This window comes from Aotus nancymaae, unplaced genomic scaffold, assembly GCF_030222135.1.
Source record: "Aotus nancymaae isolate 86718 unplaced genomic scaffold, 86718_ANA_hifiasm-v0.15.2.pri h1tg000036l, whole genome shotgun sequence".
NCBI classification, from domain to species: Eukaryota; Metazoa; Chordata; class Mammalia; order Primates; family Aotidae; genus Aotus; species Aotus nancymaae.
This window is the reverse complement of record NW_026988450.1, coordinates 87,817,514-87,842,304: the sequence shown is the minus strand read 5'-3', so window position 1 is coordinate 87,842,304 and position 24,791 is coordinate 87,817,514. Positions and strand designations below refer to the sequence as shown.

At 41.5% G+C, this 24,791-nt stretch overlaps 1 protein-coding gene across 1 annotated transcript in view; it reads left to right on the top strand.

Annotated features, from left to right (window-relative positions):
- Positions 1 to 24,791, top strand: part of TRAPPC9 (trafficking protein particle complex subunit 9) — a 730,305-nt gene that overhangs the window by 444,700 nt on the left and 260,814 nt on the right. The window contains exon 18 of the mRNA XM_012461180.2: positions 4,785 to 4,927. Within this exon, the coding sequence (XP_012316603.2) occupies positions 4,785 to 4,927 (143 nt within the window). The remainder of the gene's footprint in view (positions 1 to 4,784; positions 4,928 to 24,791) is intronic.

Sequence of the window (24,791 nt, the reverse complement as noted above, 5' to 3'; positions counted from 1 at the left end):
TTTTCCCTAATTGTCCTTTTAATGTCTGTAGGATCTGTACCAATCATCATTTTCATTCCTGATGTTGGTAATTTGTTGTTCTCTTTTTCCTTGATCAACTTAACTTAGAGGATTGTCACATTAATTAATATTTTCAAGAAGTAGGTCTTAGTATAATTGTTTTTCTCTATTCTTTATCCATTTTCAATTTGATGATTGTCTAATCCTGTCTTCCTTACTGGTTTGTTGTTCCTTCTTTTCCAACTCCTGCCTACCCAGCATATGTAGTCCTTTCTCCTCCTGTATCCTCATATATCCTAATACACTTATCCATGACACACATGTCACAATTTACTCAGAGGCCTCTGGGCTTGTTTCTTTTACCAGACTCGAGGGTCCCCAGGGCAGTACTGTGCCTTTTTCTTCTCAGGTGTCATAGTCCCTGGCACATAGTAGACATCTGTCCAGAGTGAGTGAGTAAATGATTAGATGGGTGAATGAATGCTGTTCTGAACAGTTTGCCTGAATGGCAAGAGAGTGGGCTGTGCAGGTGCATTGCTCTGTGTTCAGTTCCTGCCTGTGCTGCTTCCTGGGTGTGCCCTGAGCCTCATTGCTGAAAGCAGCAGTTCCCTTGAGGGGGTCTCATGATCATTGCATTTGGGTGCATAGGTCACTTAGTGCAGCACTTGGCACAGAGTAGGTGCTCCCTAATACAAGGTACTCACTGACAGGCCTTTCATATTAACTGGAATAGTAAGTGGTGTGCCTAAAAAATAAACATTTTTGTTGTGATCTCTTGCTTATTACTGATTTCTGCAGTAGTATTCTGTCAAAGTAAGGATTGAGAAATGCTCTCCAAAGGGAACATCTTGAAGTCTCTTGAATTGAGGAAAAGGACTTGGACATCCTGTGTCTTTTGACTTCCCATCTTCCGTTATGTTCTTATTAAAATATTCTAATTTTAAAAGACCGAGGAGGCCTTTTTTGTTGTTATTTCTGGTTTTTGTTTTTATCTCAAAGAGGAAAAGCAGTGACATTGAACTTCAGGAAACCTTCTGATATGGTTAGGCTGTGTGTCCCCACCCAAATCTCATCTTGAATTGTAATCCCCGAGGGAGGGACCTGGTGGGAGGTGACTGAATCGCGGGCGTGGTGTCCCCCATGCTGTCCTTGTGATAGCGACTGAGTTCTCACAAGATCTGATGGCTTTATACGTGTTTGACAGTTCCTTCTTCACATACTTGCTCACTCTCTCCTGCCGCCATGTAAGACCTGTTTCTTCCCCTTCTGCCATGATTCTGTGTTTCCTGAGGCCTCCCCAGCTGTGCGGAACTGTGAGTCAAACCTCTTTTCTTTATAAATTACCTAGTCTCAGGCAGTTATTCATAGCAGTGTGAGAATGAACTAATACACCATTTCTGTGCTTGATTTTTAAAAATTAGATATTTCCCCTCATAATTATCTTTTTGTTTTTCTTTTTTTTGGTTTTCTACAGAATAAAGAAATAGTGAATTCCCAGAAAATAGAAACACAGACTGTTCCTTCGTCTACATCACTCTCTGTAGGTGGCTTTTAAATTTACCCTAAAAACCAAACAAACAAAAAAGCCAGGTGACATTTGTTGGTACTTCACAGATTTTGGCTTTTCAAGGCCATTACTGAGAGTTTATTTCCGTGACTACTATGCCTGCAATTTGAGGAATATGCTGTATATATGTTAGGGGGTGGGTTGGCTTCATTTATTTATTAATTTATTCATACATTGACTCACTTGGCATTTATTGAGCTTTCTGAGATCAGGGACCACATCTTCATCTTGTACTAAGTGCAGAACCTGGCACTCAGAAGATACCCAGGAAGTGTTTGAAAGATGAATGAAAAAATAGATCAAACAGATGAAAGTCAGTTGAACTCAGAAAGTCTTGATAGAATTATTGAGTATATGTGTGTTGAGTCTCACCTTCTTATGACAAGGGCAATTTAAGAGGTCTAAGACACGTTCACAAGAAATCAGCAACCCTTTGGAGTTGACAGAGTGGTGCTTGGGAATAAGGGGAATGAAAAAGGATTTGGGATTTTGGTGAGGCCAAAATATGATCCTTGAATAGTTAAAAAAATATGTATTTTATTGAGCCATTTGTAAGTAAGGAGAAGACATGGCTTTATTTGGGCTGTCAAGGAGGAGGAATATTTACATAGGTGGAGAGAATTAGTGAAGGTGTTTCTCTGGCAGTACAAATATTGAAGAGAACCTGGCAATACGTAGCCGTGAAAGACACCTTGAGGAGTGGTGAGAGGAATTTGGAATAGTGAACTTTTAAAATAAGACTGAAGGACTCAAATAGAAATTTCTCCAAAGAAGATACATAAATGGACCACAAGCGCATACATAAATGGACCGTAAGTGCATAAAAAGATGCTCAACATTACTTGTCACTAGGGAAATGCAAATCAAAACCACAGTGAGCTACCCCTTCATGCCCCTTAGGATGGCCATTATCAAAAAAAGAGAAAATAGCAGTGTTTGGTGAGGATGTGGGAGAACAGGAACCCTGTGCACCACTGGTGGGAATGTAAATGGTGCAGCCACTGTGCAAAACAATATGGTGGCTCCTCAAAGACTTACATAGAGCATAACCATACGATTCAGAAATTCCACTTCTGGGCATATATCCCAAAGAACTGAAAGCAGGGTGTCGGTATCGTCCAACCATAGCAGCACTGTTCACAAGAGCCAAGGGGTAGGAGCACCTCAAGTGCTCATTGACAGATGAATGGATGAGTAAGACACAGTGCATACATATAATGGAATATTACTCAGCCTTAAAAAAGAGGAAATTCTGACCCATGATTCGACACAGATGAATCTTGACAACATGATGCTAAGTGAAATACGCCAGTCACACAAGGACAAGTACTATAGGATTCCACTCATGGGAGGTGTCTAGAGTGGTCAAGTTCAAGGAGACACAAAGCAGCATGGTGGGTGCCAGGGCCTAGGGAAGGGAGACTGGGAGTCTATGTTGAATGGGTTCAGAGGGTCAGTTTGGGAAGATAAAAAATTTCTGGAGATGGAGATGGATGACGGAGATGGTTGATTAACAAAGTGAATATGCGTGATACCACTAAACTGTGCGCTTAGAATTGTTAAAATGGTAACTTTTATGTTATGCATACTTTGCCACATTACAAGAATAAAAAACAAAACCTAGAAGAAATGGGAATGAAACCCATTTCCTCCAGTTCTAAGCCATGTTGCATCACGGTGTCAGATGGGTAGGGTTGGAGGGGAGAAAGGATTGATTTAATGAGTGACTTCTTGTTCTGTCACTGTATTTGCTCATTGAATCTGTAGGAATTTAGTGAGATACGTATTAATTATTGTCCCTATTTAACAGTAGAGAAGCTTTGATTTATTTATTTATTTATTTATTTATTTTTTTGCATTTTGTTTATGCTTTTGGTGTCATATCGGTGAAACCTTTGCCTAACCCAAGATAATGAAGATTTGCTCCTATGTTTTCCTCTGGGTTTTATTTGCAAATCTTTGATGTAAAGGTCCACACAGTAAGTACTTTGAGCTTTGCCAGCCGCATATGGTTTCTGTTGCATATTCGTCTCTGGTTTTGTTTTGTTTTACAAGCTGTAAAAAATGTAAAAACTGTTCTTAGCTCTCAGGCCACACAAAAACAGGCGGTGGCCAGATTTGGCCCCTGGGCTGGATCTGCTGTGCCTGCTGCTTCAAGATGCTTCAGGATGCTCCTGGGGAAGGCGAGGTCCTTTAGTCCGAGGGAAACCGGGTTGGATTTTTTGTTGCTATGGTTACTGTGGGTACCCCCCCAGGCTCCACATTCCTCTGGTGTTGCCTTGTACTCGCGGCTGCAGAGAAGCTATGATGTTCCCCTTCCATTCCCAGCCCTCCTGCGTGCAGTGCCACTCCCATGGCTGGGGTCTTCCCATACCTCTGTTCCTCACCTCTCACTGGGTGCCACTGGGCCCCAGCAGGAGCACATGGGCACTCCCCGCTGTGCAGCACCCCGCCCCTCCTGGAGGGCCTCGTTGCGCTGTGAACTTATCTCTTGGATGGGTTCAGGGAAACATCTTGACTGTGGGGTTTGTCAGCTTTTACTCACTGTCAGCCCAAGTGACTCCACCTTCTGGATGGAAGCACTCCGCCCCGCCTGTCACATCATCTTATGTTGAAATGATGCTCATAGAAATGTGTTTTTCACTCTAAAATGCCCTATCTAGGCTGGGCGCTGTGGCTGATGCCTGTAATCCTAGCACTTTGGGAGGCCAAAGCAGGTGGATCACCTGAGGTCAGGAGTTCAACCAGCCTGGCCAACATGGTGAAACCCCATCTCTACTAAAATACAAAAATTAGCCGAGCGTAGTGGTGGGTGCCTGTAATCCCAGCTACTCGGGAGGCTGAGGCAGGAGAATTGCTTGAATCTGGAAAGCGGAGGTTGCAGTGAGCCGAGTTCATGCCACTGCACTGTAGCCTGGGTGACAAAGCGAGACTCCGTCTCTAAAAACAAAAAAAACCAACAAAAAAAGTGCCGTATTTAACCATGGAGAAGCTGTGGAAGCCCTTTCCATTTGCACGTACAGACTGAGAATCTTGTAGACTATGGGTCATCACAGGAAAGATGGCGCCCGCCGGGGGTGTGAGTCGGCCAGTGCTGATGACGTGGCTAGATGGGCTTATCTTCAGACTCTTCCTAAGTGAAGCCACCTGTCTCCTGGTGGATTAAACTAGGGAGTACTAACGTGTGTGTTTTTTTTTTTTTTAAATATCTTTTTAGACCCTGGAAGCTGTCCTGAATTTCAAATATTCTGGAGGCCCGGGCCACACTGAAGGATATTACAGGAATCTCTCCCTGGGGCTGCATGTAGAAGTTGAACCATCTGTGTTTTTCACCCGAGTCAGTACCCTCCCAGCATCCAGGTAAATGTCTTACTGCTGCACAGTGGTGGTGTTCTAGAGCCTCAACAGCGCTGCGTCTGCAGTCCTGACCTCAGCGTGTTTTTGTCCTGCCTCCCGTCAGATCCGGGCCATTGGGCCGAGTTGCTTAGCTTCTCTGGGCTGTAGGTTTTTCATTAGGAAGCCAAGTGTTATCTGAGAACTGCCTCTTGGGTGGCCATGAGTGAATGGGCTTTATACATCATAGTGTGCCATGATGATAATGCTGATGGTTGCAAGGTTCTTGTGTGTGTGTGTGTGTGTGGTTCTCACTGTGCACACACATTTCCCGCTCAGCCTAGCCTGTCTCAATTCTGGCTTGCTTCTCTTGTTAGCGGGGGTCTCATTGGAGAACACACGTCTCAGGGACCCCAGGACAAGTCCAGCATCTCTTTGGCATCACTCCTGGCATCCCCATAAGATGGGTACTTTGTGGAGCTCCCAGCCATCTGGGCGTCAGGTCATTTCTGCCCAGGAGGCCCTCCTCATACAGAAGCTTTCTCTCCTGTCTGCTTTCCAGACCTAGTCTTCCTTCAGGGAGAAAGAAATTGGACAGTTTGTACACTTGAAACCCAGAAGTGGCGAGAGATACTAAGGGTATTATTTTCTGAGGTAGGAAAATGACAGTTTCTCATCCAAAACTTTGCCCTCTGGCGAAGTTGGAGTCATGGAGTCTGGAAGCTGGGGTGGAGCTCCTGCCAGCTGGAGACCCTCAGCTCCCATTCCTACCGCAGTGCCTGGAGCATTTGGGGAAGCAGGTGCTCTTCATGTCCGAGCCCTTCCCGGTGTTCCTGTCCAGCTGGGCCTTGCCTATCAGAGTAGGGAGGGCCAGGTGGGTATTATTTAAACGCTTACCTGTCCATCCTCGGATGGGGCGCTGGGGGCATCCCATGCAGCCCCTGCTCCTCCAGTGGGCCCTGTGTGCTGCAGCGTGAGATAGAGGCATGTCATTGTCCATGTTAATGTTGACATAAAATCCCTTTAAAATGATACAGCTGTAAATAATGAGTGTGGTTTTAGTTTATAGGAAAGACTGTTTTTCTTCCCAGCCATTGGAGAATGCCTTCAGCAAGAATTAATGGTTTAGCTGGGCCTCTTAGCGTCACATTACATCATCTATCACTTTTTCAATCCTCAGAGTAAGAGCCTTTGCTGCCAAGACTCGCCTCTGTTTTGAATTTGTATAAAGCATTAACGCACTTGCCCCTGGGGAAGCTTGGCCAGGACTGCTGCTGAGGGTAGAGTATTTCAGGCCCTTTCTGAGCATTAGATTCGCTTCATCATGAGCCTGGTGTGTGTTTCTTTTTCATCTCTTCATCTCCTGCTGCCATTGCCCATATAAATAATTTTTGGAAGCGGCACAGGTTGTCACTGAGTTCGTCTTTTTTTCCCCCCTGTTGATATCTGGCTTTCACGTCATGGTCCCTACGGTTCTAAATGACACCTGAAGATGAGGAAAATGCTGCTGTGTGGTTCGCTGCACACAGAGGTTTGGAAGCATGGGTGGTCAGCTGAAGCGCTGTGTGGATCCTGCCCCCAGCCTGTGGCCCTTGCTCCCTTTTCTTTTGGTTTCCATGGTTCTTTGCCCTACTCTTGAGATTGAGATTTGATGTCTCTAATTCTCCTTTTCTTTTTTTTTTTTTTTTTTTTTTGAGACGGAGTTTCGCTCGTTACCCAGGCTGGAGTGCAATGGCGCGATCTCGGCTCACCGCAACCTCCGACTCCTGGGTTCAGGCAATTCTCCTGCCTCAGCCTCCTGAGTAGCTGGGATTACAGGCACGCGCCACCATGCCCAGCTAATTTTTTGTATTAGTAGAGACGGGGTTTCACCATGTTGACCAGGATGGTCTCGATCTCTTGACCTCGTGATCCACCCGCCTCGGCCTCCCAAAGTGCTGGGATTACAGACTTGAGCCACCGCGCCCGGCCTAATTCTCCTTTTCTGTTATTCCTAAGTCTAAGTGGTCCCCAAGCCCTGTGGATTGGACCTCTGAGATGTCTCTGCAATCCACTGCATGCTTTGTCACTGTAGAGAGAGTTGCCCGGCCGGTCTCTCTGCTTACAGACTTGCTCCGTGTCATCCTTTCAATACGCACGTGCCCATGCCACTGCTCTGGTACATACTTTCCCAGTGCTGATAAGATAAAGTCCAGAGTCCCTCCTATGACATCCATGGTGCTTAAAGATATGGCCCAGATCTTCCCCTTCAGTCCCTTTGCCCCAATCCCACACTTCATGTACAGTGCACTTTACTTCTCGCCATCGCTGGGGTATGTGCAGGTGGTTTATACCAGTGAGCTTTTTCTAACACTCTTCTCTCTTAAATGAAGATTCTTTATTTAACCTTTTGGAAAATACCTGTTTGACCTTGATGACCCATTGTACCATGTTGGTAAAATTCTTCTGAGTGTGACTAGGCAGAGTGGCTTGGCCTTTCTGTGGGTCCCTTGACGTTACTTGTACTTTTAGTAATGTGCTTTCCAAAGTTTCAGGTGCTATAAAGAGATCACTGGTTTAAGAGACAAATGGAGCACAATTCCTGTTTTTCACTAGCCTGACGTAAGCTCATCAGTCAGAAATAAAGCAATTGGAAACCAGAAACTATATAAAGAAGTGATGAACCCAATAAGTAGTAAATAAGTGAATAAATAGAAAATATTTGTTTCCTTCACTTTAAAAATTTCTTTACAAGACTAATTGACTACTTAAAGAAGAAATAAGAACATTTAATTCTGTAGTGTACAGCACATATACAAATAAAATATGGAACAAAGTAGCGACACAAAGAATGGATGGGAAAATAGAATTTCTTGTGTTATATGCAAATTGTTAGAATATTATTTGAAGTTAGGATGTGATAAGCTAGGGATACACATAAACTCTGGAGCAACCCACTTAAGGAATGGATGATAAGCCAGAAGAGATAAAATGGAATATTTAAAAATACTTAATCCAGAAAAAGGGGAAGAGGCATCAAGAGAGGAGGAGAAAAGAACAAGGAACATATAGTCAAATAGGAAGCAGATGGCAATGTGGTAGACACAACTCTACAGGATACAGAGTTACACTAAATGTAAATAGATTTAATACCACCTTTAAAAATGGAGATTGTCAAACTACATAAGTTAGATGCTAACTACCTTTTTATAAGAAATTGACATTAACTATGCATAATTTAAAAACAAAAAGATGAAGGAAAAGACATATGTAAACACAAATAATTAGACTGGTTATCACTACCAAAAGTTTAAAAAATAAGCCAGTTGTTTTGCTTTGCACCTGTAGTTTTAGCTACTTGGGAGGTGAGGCAGGAAGATCACTTGAGCCCGGGAGTGATTTGATTTGGGTATCTTAATATAAATTAGATTTCCAAGAGAAAAAGAGGACAATTTTTAATGACAGTAGAATCAAGTCATCAAACGTACATAATGATCAAATGAAACTGTATTTACAAATATAGCTTCAAAAGAAAACCGACGTAGTGAAGGGAGAAATTGACAACCACCATTATACTTCAAAATTTCAACATTTATCTCTTAGTGTTTGGTAAAACAAGTAGATAAAAATTTTAGTAAAAATATAGAAAACTTGGACAATTCTTTTAATCAGTGGACAATTCTTTCAATTAGCTCCACCTACTGTGTGTGTGTGAATTTTTTTTTTTTTGGCGTGGAGGATATAGAATCTCACTCCATTGCCCAGGTGAGAGTGCACTGGTACCATTATAGCTTACTGTAACCTCAAACTCCTGGGCTCAAGTGATCTTCCTGCCTCACCTCCCAAGGAGCTAAGACTACAGGTGCGCAGCACCACAGCTGGCTTATTTTTTAAACTTTTGGTAGAGATACTGGTCTCTAACTCCTGGCCTCAAGCAGTCCTCCTGCTTCAGCCACCCAAAGTGCCTAGTTGCTATTTATAAAACGGTAAATGTTTATATTAGAAAAGGTAAACAGTTTAAAATCAGTAACATAGCTTCTTTCTAAGATAAAGAAGAGCAAAATGTACCTAGAGTAAGTGGAAGAAATAATTAAGAGAGGATATCAGTGACATAGAGTATGAATGAATAAATTCCTAAAGTTGGTGACACCAATAGTTTGTTCTCTGAGAAGATTAATGAACAAACAAATAAATTGTAACCAGGGTGGTCAGAAAAAAATGTGGAAATACAAATAACCAATATTGAGAATGAAAGAGGTGGCATTACTACTAATTCCGCAGACATTAAAAGGATAATAACATAATATGAAAAATCATAAAACATACAAAACATTGAAAAAAATTAACTGGGTATGATGGGACATCCCTAGAGTCCTAGGTATTCAGGAAACTGAGGCAGGAAGATCCCTTGAGTGAGCTATAATTGTGCCACTGCACTCTAGCCTGGGTGGCAGAGAAAGAATCTTGTCTTAAAAAAAAAAAAAAGATGGCCAGGCACAGTGGCTCACGCCTGTAATCCTAGCACTTTAGGAGGCCAAGGTGGGCAGGTGACCTGAGGTCAGGAGTTTCAGACCAGCCTGGCCAACACAGCAAAATCCTGTCTCTAGTAGACATACAAAAATTAACCAGGGTTGTGGCGCATGCCTGTAATCCCAGCCACTCAGAAGGCTGAGGGAAGAGAATCACTTGAACCCAGGAGTCAGAGATTGCAGTGAGCCAAGATTGTGCTGCTGCACTCCAGCCTGAGTGACACAGCAAGACTTTGCTTCAAAAAAAAAAAGACACAAATTACTAAAATTGACACAAGAAGAAACAGAAACATAGTCACACATCAGTTAAAGATTTTGAATTCTTAATTAAAAACTTCCAACAAAGCAAACTTTAGGCCCAGTTGGCTCCATTCTGAAGTATATAAAGCTTTTTACAGAAAGAAGTAATATCACCTTTACAAAAACTTTTTCAGAAAATAAGCAAGGAGGAAATACTTCCCGACTTCCATTATGATCCTAGCATCACCTTGATGCCAAACCCAGACAGAGACATTATGAGAAATAATAAATATTGTAGACCAATAACCTCATGTGAAATATGAAGAGAAAAAAATCAAATCAACTTCAGTGATACATGAAAGAGACAAAACAGCATGAACAATTCAGGTTTTACTCAGAAATATGAGGTTGTTTTACCACTGAAAAATCAGTCATTAGAATTTATCATGTTAGGAAAAGAAGGGAGAAAAATAATATTATTATATCAGTTGATGGAGAAACATCATTTGACAAAAGTCAGCATTTAATTATGACAGAAACGCTCAGTACACTAGGATTAGAAGAGAATTTCCTCAGTCTGACAAAGGCTATCTACAAGAAATCCCCTTAGTTGATGTTATACTTAGAGGTGAAAGTCTAATCTCTTTTTCTCTAAGAATAAGAATAAGGCACGTTTCCACTGTATTCATTATTTTTCTGGCAGTCCTAATCAGAGCAATAAGGGATGAAAATAAATAAAGGCATTAAAATGGGAAATGAAGAAGTACAATTATTATTATTCACATGTCTGTCTTTGTATGGTACATATGATTATGTACATAAATATCCTAAGAGAAATCTGCCACACTGAAGAAATTATTAGATATAATAAGTCAATTTAGCAAGATTGCAGGGTGACACTCAGTATTTAAAAATAACTTTTCTACAAATCTTATCACTACCTAGAAAATGACAAAATATGATACAGAGAAGTCAAAGACTTAAATAATTAGAGAGGTGGCCAGGCACCGTGGCTCACATCTGTAATCCCAGCACTTTGGGAGGCTGAGGCGGGCAGATCACAAGGTCAGGAGTTCAAGACCAGCCTGGCCAATATGGGGAAACCCCCATCTCTACTAAAAATACAAAAATTAGCTGGGCATGGTGGTAGGTGCCTGTAGTCCTAGTGACTTGGGAGGCCAAGGTAGGAGAATCGCTTGAACCCGGAAAGTGGAGGTTGCGGTGAGCGGAGATTGCGCCACTGCACTCCAGCCTAGGTGACAGAGCGAGACTCCATCTCAATAATAATAATAATTATTATTATTATTAGAGAGGTAGACCATGCTTAGTGATTGAATGAATTAGTTTTTCTTAAGGTAGTGGTTTCCCCCAAACTGATTATTAGTTTAATGCAATTCCAATCAAAATCCTGGCAGGATTTTTTTAGTGTAATTATAAAATTATTTCGAAGTGGAACAGATCTAGAATAGACAAATAACTTGACAAGAAAGAACAAAGTTGGAGGACTCACACTGTATGATTTTAAGACAACGTAAAGCTATGGTAATCAAGAGAGTATGTTGTTGGTGTAAAGACAGAGATCAATGGACTGTAGTAGTCCAGAAGTAAATCCAGTTATATCTCATCAGTTGATTTTTAACAAGATGCAAAACTAATTTCATGGGGAAAGAAAAGTCTTTTTAACAAATTATGCAGGGACAACTGGGTGTCTCTATCAAACCTTCACTCATACATCACATCATGCCCAAGAATTCCTTGGAGGTGAATTTTAGGCCTAAATGTAAAAACTCGAACTGCAAGCCTTCTCACAGAAAATGTGGCAGAGTATCTTCTTGATTTGAAGGCAGAGATTTCTTCGATGGGGCCAAAAACTACTAGCCATAAAACTAAGAGTTGATAGGACGAATTTTATCAAAATTAAAAACTTCAGCTCATTAAAACACAGATTACATTCCAAGATAAAAAAATTGTAAATTTATTGATGAAGTTGTACAATTCTAAAAAGATGAAAAATAGAAGATTTGAACAGATTTTTCTCAAATGACCTGTAATCTCTGAAAAGTGATCAACATTATTAATCATTAGATAAATGCAAACTAAAGCTGCAATTAGGTGCTGCTGTATACCCACTAGAATGGCTAAGGTTACAAAGCAGAACACTACGTGTTAGGAGGAACGGGAAACAACTCAGATCCACATTAACCGCTTCTGGGAGTGTAGAATGGTGCAGCCGCTTTAGAAATCAGTCAGGCACTTCCTCATGAATTAAACATACTCCTCCCCAGTGATCCAGCAGTTTCATTCCTAGGTATTTTCTCAAGAGAAATAAAAGTCCATATCCACAAGAAGGCTCTTACAGGTATTTTCATAACAGCTTTATTTCTCATAACTCCAAACTGGAAACAGCCCCAAATGCCCATCAACAGGTAAATGAATAAACAATGTGGGGTGCCTTGCTCACAATGGAATTTTACTCCTCAGAAATAAAAGCTGCTGGTACACTCAGTAGCATGAGGTCAGTGCGAAGTCATGATGCTGGTCAAAGGAATTGAGTCATAAAAGGCTCCATGTGTGACTCCATGTATACACCTTTCTAGAACAGGAAAATCTGTTTTATGATAAAAGAAATCTAACCAGTGGTTGACTCTGGGTTAAGGTGGGGTGGGGCAGGAATTAGCTGGGAAGGGATTAGGGTTAACAACTGTCTGGTTTCCTGAGATTTTCCAGATTTTAGCTCGAATTCTCTCACCCTGGGAAAGTCCTCAGTACAAACCAGGACAGTTGGTCACCCTAAAGGGAAGAGAATATCTTTCTGACTTGATGAAATGTTGCATATATTGATAGGGGTATGAGTTATAGGGTTGTAGACAAGTGTAAAAACTAATCAGACTAGTATACACTTCAGATTTGTGTATTTCATTGCATGTAAATTATAACCTTGATTTAACATTCTTTGATCATATATCAATGCATGTATGAAAAGATATGTGCATTGGAGGGAGCACCTAATTTTTACTGGAGGGATCTGGAAAGGCATCACAGAAAATGAAACACCGCTAATTCTTGAAGAAAGAAGGATTTCACCACCCACAGTGGGAGGGGCAGGAGAAGTGTTAGCATTGTGCTTCTGGTCCTTCCACTAGATTTTGGGCTCTGAGGAACGTGGAACCAGGTGGTTGACTTCTGTCTCCCGGAACCCAGCACCTTCCCCCATGGTGGGCAGCCAGTGGAGACTTGGGAATGACAGGATATAAAATACCAGGACTGTATTCATTCAGGTGTCTTTTTGTATAAAAGGAATGACCCCTGTTGCTATATATATTTAAGTTTTATCTTTCATTGCTTTTGCCTGGGCTGGAGTGCAGTGGCATGATCTCAGCTCATTGCAACCTCTGCCTCCCAAGTTCAAGTGATTCTCCTGCCTCAGCCTCCCAAGTACCTGGGACTACAGGCATGAGCCACGATGCCCGGCTAATTTTTTTTTTTTTTTTTTTTTTTTTAGTAGAGACAGGTTTTACCATGTTGCCCAGGCTGGTTCTCTAACTCCTGACCTCAAGTGATCTGCCTGCCTCGGCCTCCCAAAGTGCTAAATCTGTTTTTCTTAATAGGGACCTGTGTAAATTGCAAGGCTTGGAATACAGTAGAATTAGTATGCATTTTCGGCACTTGACCTTTGCAGTTTATTGAAGTTACGTGATGCCTGGTGTATTGTGAATTCATTACTTTTCACTTTGCTCACAGGTGAAGACTTTTCTTCTGGCATCACGCCATGTTAGTTACATGCATCCCCATAGGTGGCCCATTTCAACACATTTGCATCACAAACAAGGCCCAGAGAGTTTTCTGATTTGCTCACGTTCACACAGCTTGCAGGTGACAGGGCTGTCATCTAGATGTCCTGGCTTCCAGGCCACTGCAGCATGGACAATGACTTGCATGTCAGTGTGAGGCTGCACAGAGATTCAGACTAATTTTAGTGCAAATGGAAGCCAAGTATATGTCAAAAACTACTTTACTGGGGACATAACTTGGATCATATATTGTATCGTGAAACCAAAATACAAATGGTTGTGAGTTATTTACTCCTGGGGTGGTCTGTGTGTCTGCTTCTCTAATTGATAGTGATAATTTCTGCAGTTTTTCTTACTGGCATTTTTTCAAATGATGGTTTTCTACAAGAGAACGTGGGAAGGAAGAGCAGTACTATTTATTCCCAGCCTGCTAGATTCCAGAGCATGCCCTGGAGGTTGTGTCCGCATTCCGTGCACACTCCCGAGAGCCCTCTGAGGTTGGCATTCCTAACTGGGGATGTCGGATACCTCACCTTGCCTTGTGCAGGCATGAGTGGAACAGAGACAATCTGAACTGTGGCCTTGTTGGTACCCAGACCAAAGCTTGCTGCCACACATGCTCTGACCTGGGAGTCTGGTGTCCCGGGCTCTGGTGTCTGCTCTGCCCCTGACACCCTTCGTAAGAGCCCTATCTTTGGAGGAGTGTTTCTCTGTCCCAGCTTTGTCCCTGCCCTCCGTGGGGCAAGAGTGAGCCTCTCAGCTCTGTTCATCTCACCAGGGCAATAAGATAATCCATTTAATTAACGGGGGCAGTTTTTTCTAAATGCCAAAGCACAATATAGAGGTTAGGTAGAATTCTCATTATTATTATTACTATTATCATTATTATTTTTACTGTTCTCCCTCCAGGGAGTACATAGGTCTTGGTTGACTTTTATTTAAAAGATCAATTACCTTCAAGATTTGCTTTTTACACAGAGCTGCCTGGTAATGTTGTTAGGGACGAGATGGAAATGGATGAGCCTGGGCCGTCCCTGTCTGAGTGCCGAGCCTCCCTCTCTCCTGAGGAGCAATTTCTTTCTAGCCTGTTACAATAAACAATCCAATCTTAGACATTTCTGCTCTGATCTATGTGGAAAATGCACTTCTCTGAGCAGGGCGTGGGATGTAATCATTATGACATTATTGATAGACACCCTGCCACTGAGACCTCAGTCACTTTCCCCACTGTCGAGGCGGTGGGGGGCGGGGGGGGGGGAGGTGATGACAGCTCCCCCTGCAGGGGGCATAATGGAGTTTTATCATGGTAGATCTTTTTCCAGTTGTGATGTTTATTTATTAGATTGGTTTTAAATTTAATGAGAATTTAGAATTGTAGTACGCACCAGGAGTGACAGCCAAATGCACCTGCATCTGATTTCCAGTGTTGATTCTCCTGCTCATTTGCAGTGTGGTTCCGAGCAAGCCATTCACATTTCTCTAAGCATCATTTTTCCTTTATCTTGAAAAGGAGATAACATTGATTGTGCAGGGTCATAAAACTGTGTGTTTAAAAACCATGTAAAAAGTGTCTGAAAAATTATAAACAGTGCCTGACACAAGGCAGATAATTGAAAATTGGTGGTTGTCATTTTCCTTGTGTGCATACATATGCGGTTCTAGGGACAAAGGGATGAATCAGTCTTGTAAACACTAGCGGCTTTGCGGCAGCTGTCCCCAGCACTCCCACAGGACATCACTGACCTCAGTGGATCCTGAAGCCTTTGTTGGCCTTCCTTCCCACCTATGGTCAGCTCTCCGAAGGCAGCCACCCTGCGACTCGTTGTCGTCTGGGCAGCACCAGGTGAAATAAGCAGTCAGTGGTCAACTGAATTGTTGAAGAAACCTGCAGTGTGACAACTAGGTATGAACCACCTGTGGCAGGAGCTTTGAAGAAAGAACAACTAAATTTATGTGGACCAGCCAGAAGATGAGACCAGCCAGGTTTCAGTGGCAGAGTGTCTATCAGTAAATTGAACGACCAGCCAGAGGACCTACAATGGGAGTTGTTTGTTTAGACAACTGGGGAGTATAGGTTCCTTCCCTTAAGGGCAGGATTAGCTGGACAGGAAGTGGAGTGCAGAGGAAGGGAGAAGTTGGGAGCCCAAGTACAGATAGGTTCCTGGAGGACTGCACATAGAGGTGGGGTCGTGGTTGGAGCAGAACCCAGCTGCTGTGACTGTGGTGGGCCTGAGCCTGATGGGATTGACCTCCATCTGGGCCTTACCTGCTTAGCAGGTACCCAAGAGCAGTGTCATCTTTTCACAAAAGCATTGATTTTCCGTTACACTTAGGGTCCCATTGACCAGGCTGTTAGCACTCTTCATTCCTCGTGTGACCTGGCCAGCCCTATGCATGTAGGCATTGTGATCTTGTCTCAGTGTGTATAAAGGAACTGGATTATTACTTAGCACCCACTAAGTGCCAGGCGCCTTGCTGGATACCCTACTCTCCCTGTAACCCCTTTTCCCCCTTAGGAAGCACTTTCCAGGTGTTGCCACTTTTCAGAATTTACAGTGACCCTCTGCAAAGTGAGTTAGTCCCTGAATCCCCCTCAGGGGCTCGTGGGAGACTTCAGCATCTGTCCTTGTACATTTGACATGCTAGGGAGTGCGGGCTAGAGAACGTGTGGCCCTGTTTTACAGGTGAGCGACTCAGGCAGAGTAAGGAGGAAGGATGAGCTTGGTGTTCATGGCTGCATCACGCCCCTAGTCACTGGGGGGGCCTCGGCCTGACCAGCAGGGTGCAGCAGGGCCGAGAGGAGGAGGACATGGGTTTTGGAGGCTGACTGCCTTGTTTTGGATCCCAGCTCTGCCATGTTGGGCAAATTACAGAATCTTTATAAAGCGGGCCTCCTTACAGGGCGGTAGGGAGGATTCCAATAAGAGACTGTATGCCTGATGAGTGACAAGCCTGCAGTGTGCAGGGGACCACGCTGCTCTGCCCTCTGGTTCTCAGGCTTTACAGACGTGTCACAGGCAGCATCTTCTCTGTGTTTCTCGTACCTATGACAGGGTACCTTGATTTCCCAAGGAGGGAAGAAAGGGTTTGGAATCAGAGGGGCTGGATCTCTAGTTCCTGCCTTGAGCAGGTCTCTCAGATGCTCTGAGCCCTGCATTTCCTTATCTATAAATAGTAGGAAGATTATATCAAGTAATATGTTTTTCCCCCTACTTCTTTCTTCTGAAAACTAAAGTCATTCAAACTTATTATACAAAATGTATGCCTGGTGGAAACATTCAGTCAGATGAGTATCTGTTGTGATATCATCTCACACAGACACCCATTATTAAAAGTTTGACACAGATTTCTCCAGATTTTTAAATTCATCTAAATATACATAACGTTACTATTATTATAACTAATTTATTTATTTAATTTTTTTGAGACTGACTCTCATTCTGTCATCCAGGCTGGAGTGCGGTGGCACAATCTCAGCTCACTGCAACCTGTGCCTCCCAGGTTCAAGTGATTCTCCTGCCTCAGCTTGCCATATGGCTGGGACTACAGGTGCCTGCCAGCACACCTGGCTAATTTTTGTATTTTTAGTAGAGACGGGGTTTCACCTTGTTGACCAGGCTGATTTTGAACTCCTGACCTCAGGGGATCTGCCCACCTCGGCCTCCCACAGTGCCGGGATTACAGGCTTGAGCCATCCTGCCTGGCCTGTTACCATTGTTTTTAAAATAGAAATAAAATTTTAATCTTTTGCAAATTAAAAAAATATAATCGACGTTGATCATCTTTCCATATCAGTACCTCCAGGGCTTCTCATTTGTTTACAGATCACGTGCCGTTCTGTCAATAGATATCCCATAACGTGTTAAATGCTTCTGCTGAGCGAGGTTTGGATCGTTCTCTATGTTCTGCTATTTCAGGTAGTTTTGCATTGGACATTCTTGTGTATAAACTCTGTGCGTGTTTGGTGGTTTTTGTAATATGAATTCTAAACATTTAGTTGTAATATACATTGTGGAAACTTCCTCCATAATTTACCCTCCCGAGTGTCATTTCTCCCTATCATAGCCATCATTGAATACCTCATTCTTTCCATTGTTTGCAATTTGATGGATGTGAAGGATCTCACTGTGCATAATTGTAATTTCCTTATTTTTGAGTAAGGTAAACCATCTTTATGTTTATTGAACATTTGCATTTCTTCTATGTGTTCTCTTATATGTAATCTTGGCCTCTTTAAATTTTTTTTTTTTTTTTTTTGAGACAGAGTCTTTATCTGTCACCCAGGCTGGAGTGTAGTGGCACAATCTCGGCTCACTGCAGTCTCTGCTTCCCAGGTTCAAGTGATTCTTCTGCCTTAGCCTCCTGAGTAGCTGGGATTACAGGTACACGCCACCACATCTGGCTAATTTTTGTATATTTAGTAGAGACAGGGTTTCACCATATCGCCAGGCTGGTCTCCAACCCTGACCTTGTAATCCACCCGCCTCATCTCCCAAAATGCTGGAGTTAGAGGTGTGAGCCACCGTGCCCAGCCAAACATTTTTATTAATCTTTTTCTGTTGATCTTCAGGAATTTTTGTGTGCTGTGTATTTTAACCTTATCCTAATTTGCTATTTGTATTTTAGTACAAATTATTACGGTAACTTTTTGCCAAAATTTTTAGTAAAATTATTTTATTCTTACTGGCTTCTGGGCTTCATTAAAACAAAACAAAACAAAAAACACCTTACCCTACTTAAGATTATACATATGTTCTCTTTGATTTTGTTCTAATATATTAATAATTTTATGTTGAGATTATTCATCCATCATGTTTTTTGTATATGGTGTGATATTGGAAAAACTAATTTTAATCGCAGAAATCTAAGATTTTACAAAATCTAAAATATAAAGTGTTCCACAAATTTAGTTGTTGTAACTTAAAAATTAAATTTTGATTTTTTATTCATGGTATAAATAAATAATGAAATAAGACTTAGAAAAAGTCATAAGTAATTTCTAGGTTTTGGTCTTCCGTTTTAAATTGCCCATCAAAAATTCTTGGTATAGAGTACAGTGACGTTTGCATGATCGGACCTGGTTCCCTGCAGCCTCACCAGCATAGCGTTCATCTTTCCTGCTTCTCTCCCTCTTTGAAACAACTACTTCTTGCACCCTATTTTCTGCAAAGCACTGTCCTAGGCTCTGAAGACAGCTGTGAGTATACTTGAGTTCATGCTCTCAAAGAGCTTATATTGGAATGGAGAAAGATAGGTGAGAAGCATAAATACAGCAGGCGGCATACACAGCAAACATCAGTGTAGCAGGTGGGAAGCGCTGTGAAAAGCTGAAGAGCTACCGTGGGAGAATGTGTGCTGTGGCATGGGTGGGAGTGGGTGTCAGTCCTACTTGGTAACCCAAGCAGGAGTAGGTTGAAGTGGAAAGGGTGGTCAGGTTCTGGGTATCCTCAGAAGAAGCATTCAGTAGGCTAAGCCTTGCTATTTCACAGGAGGTGTGGCGACTCTAAGACTTTTGTCCTGAGAATCTGGGAAAATGGAGATGTCACATATGAGAAGGGGAACTTGTAGGGGAAACAGGTTGTAAAAATCTATTGCTAATTTAATAAGAACAAAGTATAAATAAATGTAAAATATTTTTCACTATTTTCTATTTAGATCATTTAAATTATATACATGATTGTTTTTCCTGATCCTTGCTCACTGTATCTTTCTAAATGAGGATAATAAATGGGCCAGTGCTCATTTGTCTTGTGATGTCTTGATGATATCAGTATGTTCTTATAACAAGAGCACCGTATCTGTATCTGTACCACAGAAGTGATACTAAACTGTTGGTTGACCTAGTGTAGAAATGGGGAAGTCTACGGATGCTCTTTGGGAGTATCAAGGATTTAAGACTTTTTTTCTCATGCGAAGTACATTTCTACAGGGGGAAACTGGTCCAGTTCCATTATGCTTCTGGACTGCAGTCCTCTTTTTTCCTGTTCCCCTCGTTAGATGACTAAAAATAGAAATAGTTTTTAGATTCTGTTGGTTTGATTCAGACCCATGTCATATTTTTTTCAGTTTATTTTGAAACAATTATAGATTCACAAGAAATCGCAAAAAAAAAATAGATGTATGGGGAAATTCTATGCGCTCTGTATCCAGCCTTCCTTGCTGGGATATAAACTATTCAGGTCTTTGGTTGGGACATTTAGGAAATAAATATTGAAAGGAATTATCTTAAGTGCCACATTAAGACTCCTTTGTGATACTTTAAAAGTCTGATCAACTTTCCATGTTTCTTTTTAAAAAACCATTCTGTGTCTATAATAAGGCATCGGATGTAGATGAGGTGTGGGAGGCCAGGAGGCGACAGGTGGCCACAAGAGCTGAAGGTGAGGACGGAGTTTCCTCTCGACCCATGTGCCCTGTGCCTGGGTGTTTGTCCCGTGCACATGCAGGGTCAAGCCAGGCTGGGTCTGCAAAGCAAACTGTGGTCCTGTTTCCCCCTTGATGGCAATTTTATCCCCCGGATGCTGCCGTCAGCAGCAGTGTTACCTCTTAGAAGTTCTCAGAAAGAATATTCCAGGGCAAGGTAAGGGGCTCACCCTCTTGGTTGTGGAAATTGCAGAGAAACAGACCCCAGTCAGTGAATCCCTCGTGCTGGTTAATGAGAGGGATAGGGCTGTGTTGCTTAGAAGGAAGCCTTAGCCCTCAGCGCTTGGCTCCATCCTCGTACCATCAGCCACTGACCTTGGTGTGCTTTTGAGAAGCATCCCAAAGCAGACTGAAGGAGAGATGGAGCAAGATCTGCGCTGAGACCTACTTTTGTGAGAAAAGGAGGCTGGAGATACAAGTTCGAACTGATGTGACGGGTTCCACACAGTACCCTGCCCTGAGATTGCCGTCACCGTCAATTCATAGACCCTCTTGTTGGAACGGAACTTGACAATTCAGTGTATTCGCTTCACCTCATCCCTTACCTGTCGGCCTGTGTGCCCTGAGATGATGAACACACATTTTGTTGCCATTCCTGTTATTAATACATTGTAGCTCTGTACAGGGCAGGAGCTGGGACCCAGCCTCCACACGCGGGAGCAGGTTGACGTTCCATCTGGACTGACACCGACTCCATGATTAGTGCTTCCGAGTTGCACGTGTCATCCGCTTGTTATCCAAGCAACTGCACCATCTCCTAGTGGATGACCTCACAGTGTTGTGTCTGCTCACAGGTCTATCTTGAGAGGACCTGTTTTATGTTTTACTGACGCATATTGTTATTAAAAGCAAGAATTTTAAGTGATCTATGTTTTATTTTAGATTGGTATATTACTGAATATTATATATGTTAAAGTTCATTTTAAAATAGTATTAATATTAAGAGATTTAAAGATTTGGTATTAAGCACTGTATACTTTTTAATACATTTCAAAGTCTGATTTATAAACATCAGTTAACAATGAGTCTACCGTGCTTGGTTTGGGGATTGAATACATGTTGAAAGGTAGATTGTTCAACATCATCAATTAGGCAGAGTTTCTTTTTAAACTTATGTTTGGGATTCTTGCATTTTACATTTTTAAAGTTCTTTTCATTTCTTTGCTTAATTGCTATGGAGTTTAATTTCCAAATGGTGACACGTGAAGCGTGATTTCAGATTGTTATTTGCGAGTACTTTTCTACAAATAATTTCTTGTGAATTCGGATTGTCTTAATTTCCAGGAAACGAAAAGCGAAATTGGACGTAATCATCATCATATGTTATATTTTGAACGTTGTATTTTGAGGCCCTACAAATGTCTTGATGTGCTGCAAATAAATTTTGATGAGATGAGTGCAACTCAGAGACCTGGTGGCCGTCACCCGGAGGCAGAATTGCAGTCATTGTAATGCCCCTCATCCACCTGCGTTCTTCATGGCTCTCCTCTTTAACCGGTGACCCTCGTGGGCACACGTGAGAAGTGTAGCAAAGATTTAACTGTTTGTTCAACTGTGGCACTGCGTGTGGGTCAGTTGAGAGGTGAAGCATTGCTGTGTGGGCCATGAGTGTGTTTGGTGGATCTCTTCCCCCGTTCCTGGGTACCCCTGCTTCCTGTACACTCAGGATCTCAAATGGCCTCCTTCTTTTTAGCTCTACTGAAATATAATTTACATGCCACATAATTCGCCCACTTAAACTGTATAATTCAACATTTTAGTATATTCAGAGTTGTTCAGCCGTCACAACAGTCTTCAGTTTAGAACTTTTCATCCTCCCATTTAATCTTCTCCAAAGAAACCCTGTACCCATTGCTGTCATTCTCTCTTCCCCTACTGCCCTCCCTCACCCTAGGCAACCGCTGATCAACCACTCATCTGCTGTCTGTCTCTCTAGATTTGCTTACTCTAGATATTTCATATAAGTGGAAACAGCATGCGACTAACTTCTTTCACTTGGCGTATTGTTTTCAAGATTCAGCCATAATTACGTATAAATATGTCATTTCTTTTCATTGCTGAATAATATTCTGTTGAATGGATATAATACATTTTGCTCATTCGTTCATTAGTTGATGGACATTTGGGTTGATTCCACTTTTCTGCTATTGTGAATAATGCTATTATTAACATTTGTGTATAAGTTTCTGTATGGATGCATGTTTTCATTTTCCTTGGGCATAAACCTAGGAGTGGAATTGCTGGATCATAGATGGTAACTCTGTTTTTAAATAGTTTAATGTGCTGCCTGATTGTTTTCCAAAGTGGTTGCACCATTCCACATTCCCATAGTGTATGAGTATCTGATTTCTGTACATTCTTGGCAATATTTGTTATTGTATTTATCATTTTGATTCCAGCCATTCCAAATTGTTAAGGAAACATTAAAAAATGATATTTAAAGTGTATTGACTAAAAAGTTAGAAACAGTTATCCTTCCTGTCTTCAATAATGTAAAGCTTCAGAGACCCTTCAGAAAGATGAGTTGCTGGTTAGTCATTGATGGGGAAATGCTCCCATGTTCCTGTCTGCCCCAGACCTGTCCTTTGTACTTGAATAGCCGTGTGTTGACTCAGGCTTGTCACCTTTGTCCCTTAGGACAAGGCTTCTCATTTCTTTTTTGAATAGTTGTGACAGCTTTTCAAAGCTACTTTGCCTTCAGTTTTTTCCTTTTCAATTCTTTCAATAGATGCCAGAGTTAGGCATGGTGGCTCACCCCTGTAAGCCCAGCACTTTGAGAGGCCAAGGCGGACAGATCAGGAGGTCAGGAGTTCAAGACCAGCCTGGCCAACGTGGTGAAACCCCGTCTATACTAAAAATAAAATAAAATAAAATAAATCAATTAGCCAGAAGTGGTGGTGCATGCCTATAATCCCAACTACTTGGAAGACTGAGGCAGGAGAATTGCTTGAACCCAGGAGGCAAAGGTTGCAGTCAGCTGAGATTGCCCCACTGCACTCCAGCCTGGGTGACAGAGACTTCATCTCAAATAAAAAAGATGCTTAAGTATTCTAAAACACATACATGACATTTTTCTTATTTTTCTTCCTCCTCCTCCTCCTCCTCCTTCTCCTCCTCCTTCTTTTTTTTTTTTTTTCTTTTAAGACAGGATCTCATTCTGTCACCCAAACTGGAGTACAGTGATATGATCATGGCTCGCTGCAGCCTCAACCTCCTGGGCTGAAGAGATCCTCCTGTCTCAGCCTCCCAAGTAACTGGAACAACAGGCATGTGCCACCATGCCTGACTAAGACCTTTCCCCCTATTTTCTTAAGGTCTTTTAATGAGTCTCATCATCTGTAGGTCAAGTTCCTGTTCCAGAGCTTGATACACAAGACTTCCCATAATCTGACCCAGCCCTTCTCCCTTGTCTCCCCAAAATTCACGTTTCCTCACTACTGTGAGGAAGGTCCTGGAAGTTCCCCCCAATAAACAGTGCTGACTTAGCTCAAGACTTTGGCACACACTATTCACAGTGTCTAGAGAGCCCTATCCCTAGTCGACCTGCTCGCTTACCCCCAAAACTTCACCATGCTGCCACTTGAGAGACTGAGGCGGGAGAATTGCTTGAACCCTGGAGGCAAAGGTTGCAGTGAGCTGAGATTGCACCACTGCACTCTAGCCTGGGTGACAGAGTGAGACTTCATCTCAAAAAAAAAAAAAGATGCTAAAATATTCTAAAATATAAACATGACATTTTTCTTATTTTCCTTCCTCCTCCTTTATTAGGTTATTTGTTTTCTTAATGTTGAGTTTTGAAAGTTTTAAAAATATATTACAGATACAAGTCCTTTATCTGACATGTAATTTATAGATGTTTTCTTGAATTCTGTAACTTTTCATTCATTTAACAGTATCCTTCACAGAGAGATATTTTTAATTTTAATGAATCTAATTTTTCTTTTATCGATCCTACTTTTGTTTTTTTTTTTATGTTTTCTTGTAAAATTGTATAGTTTTGTTTTGCATTTACCTGTGTGTTTTGAGTAACTTTTGTATAAATTGTGAAGCTTAAGTTTCTTTTCCCTTTTTTTTTTTTTTTTTTTTTTTTAACAAATGGAATCCAGTGGTCCCAACACTATTTGTTGAATAGTGTGTTGACTCAGGCTTGTCACCTTTGTCCCTTAGGACAAGGCTTCTCATTTCTTTTTTGAATAGTTGTGACAACTTTTACTACCCAATTTTAGTAGTAAGTCTTTTTACTACTAAAATTGGGTAGAATCCTCCAAAACTCCGTGTCCTCAGAGTTTTCTTTTATAACTGTTTCGTCTGTTGTTCCTTTGGATTTCCATATAGATCTTCAGATAAGATTGTCTACGTCTACAGTGTCATTTTAGAATTTCAATTGGAATTTTGTTAAATCCATGCATTAATTTGGGAAAAACTGTTAAGTATATTGCACCTTCCAATCTGTGAGCACTGTATGTACTTCTGTTTATGTAGGTCTTTGATTTTATTCATCCGCATTCTGTACTTTTTAGCATCCATATTTTTTGAAGATTAAGGATTATTTTTTCTATTAGTAGTTAGTTTTTTTTTTTAATCATGAATGAAATTTGAGTTTTGTCAGATGCTTTTCTGGTATCAAAAATTTGTTGAGGATTATTGTTAAGAAGGGTATTTGTGGTCGTTTTTCCTTCTGTCTGTCTAGTTTTGATATTAGATAATGCTGGCCTCATAAGATGTTTTGGGAAGTGTTTCTTCTACTGTTTTTTGGGAGAGGTTATATAGAATTATTTCTTTTTGAATGCTTGGTAGAATTCATAAGCAAACAATCTGAGCATAGAGATTTCTTTTTCAGCATGATTTTTAAAACAATACATTTAATTTAATAGATGGAGGACTTTTCAGGCTGTTTTTTTCTTGGATGGATTTTTATAGTTTGTGACT